Below are 807 nucleotides of genomic sequence, written 5' to 3' on the forward strand. Positions count from 1 at the left end.
CTGACCCCATTAACCTAACCTAACCTAGCCAAACGCCAGTCTAGCTAGTATGTATGTAGTATGTACATTCTTTACATATGCAGTAAGTCTGGTATGCAGCATACTTGCCTTATCGACTTGGGGCAAATTCTATGTAATGAAGAACAGCTAATCTTTAATACTATGTATAGCCCGCAGATTGTATCCTCATAGATTATACTATAAATATGGTTGTGGTTAATATGAACAAATTCCTTCTGCTGATACTGCAGTCTACTCTGTCCATCAAACTATCACAATACCCAACCTTCCCAACCACCCCCATACCAGCGGCCAGTCTACAATCAATACGTGACCTGCAAGCAACCTCTTAGTGGTTTACTATACTTCTGAGAATGAATAATATTCGGTTCTATAAGCCCCCCAGTGCCCCCAAGTCCCCAAAGCCTTCTAAACCCCTTCCACCCCACAGCAAAGCTACGTTACCATTAGCTCAAGAAACAAGCAAGACAGAACAGCCAGCTCCTGAACCTGCATTATTATCACTACCCGGGATACAATCTCTGAATCACCCCCTTCCAAAGAAACCACTAGTCTCATTTCCTGGTGAGAGTCTAGCCTCATCCCTGGAAGGAGCTTCCAACTCCGGTATCGCCGAAGTCATATATAATCCATCATCTGCGAATGTGGAAACAACCCCCTTAATAACAAGGGCTTTAGACAATAGCCTTTGCAGAGAGAAACCTGAGTCCCACCAATGCCCAAATCTGCAGGTATCTACCAGCCACCAGCTGTTCAGTCTCCCCCCTGCCGCGGAGCACTTGTCTG

The 807-nt window shown here is 45.2% G+C and overlaps 1 protein-coding gene across 1 annotated transcript; it reads left to right on the forward strand.

Moving 5' to 3' along the window:
* The first annotated feature begins 11 nt into the window (after positions 1-11).
* On the forward strand, positions 12-521 carry BDV38DRAFT_262075 (uncharacterized protein). Its single transcript, XM_032056066.1, has 2 exons — positions 12-82; positions 171-521. Exons 1-2 carry the CDS (start codon positions 50-52, stop codon positions 351-353), a joined length of 216 nt encoding a protein of 71 aa, XP_031908200.1. The 5' UTR covers positions 12-49; the 3' UTR covers positions 354-521.
* The last annotated feature ends 286 nt before the right edge of the window (positions 522-807 follow it).

The sequence above is a fragment of the Aspergillus pseudotamarii genome (assembly GCF_009193445.1).
Source record: "Aspergillus pseudotamarii strain CBS 117625 unplaced genomic scaffold BDV38scaffold_89, whole genome shotgun sequence".
NCBI lineage: Eukaryota > Fungi > Ascomycota > Eurotiomycetes > Eurotiales > Aspergillaceae > Aspergillus > Aspergillus pseudotamarii.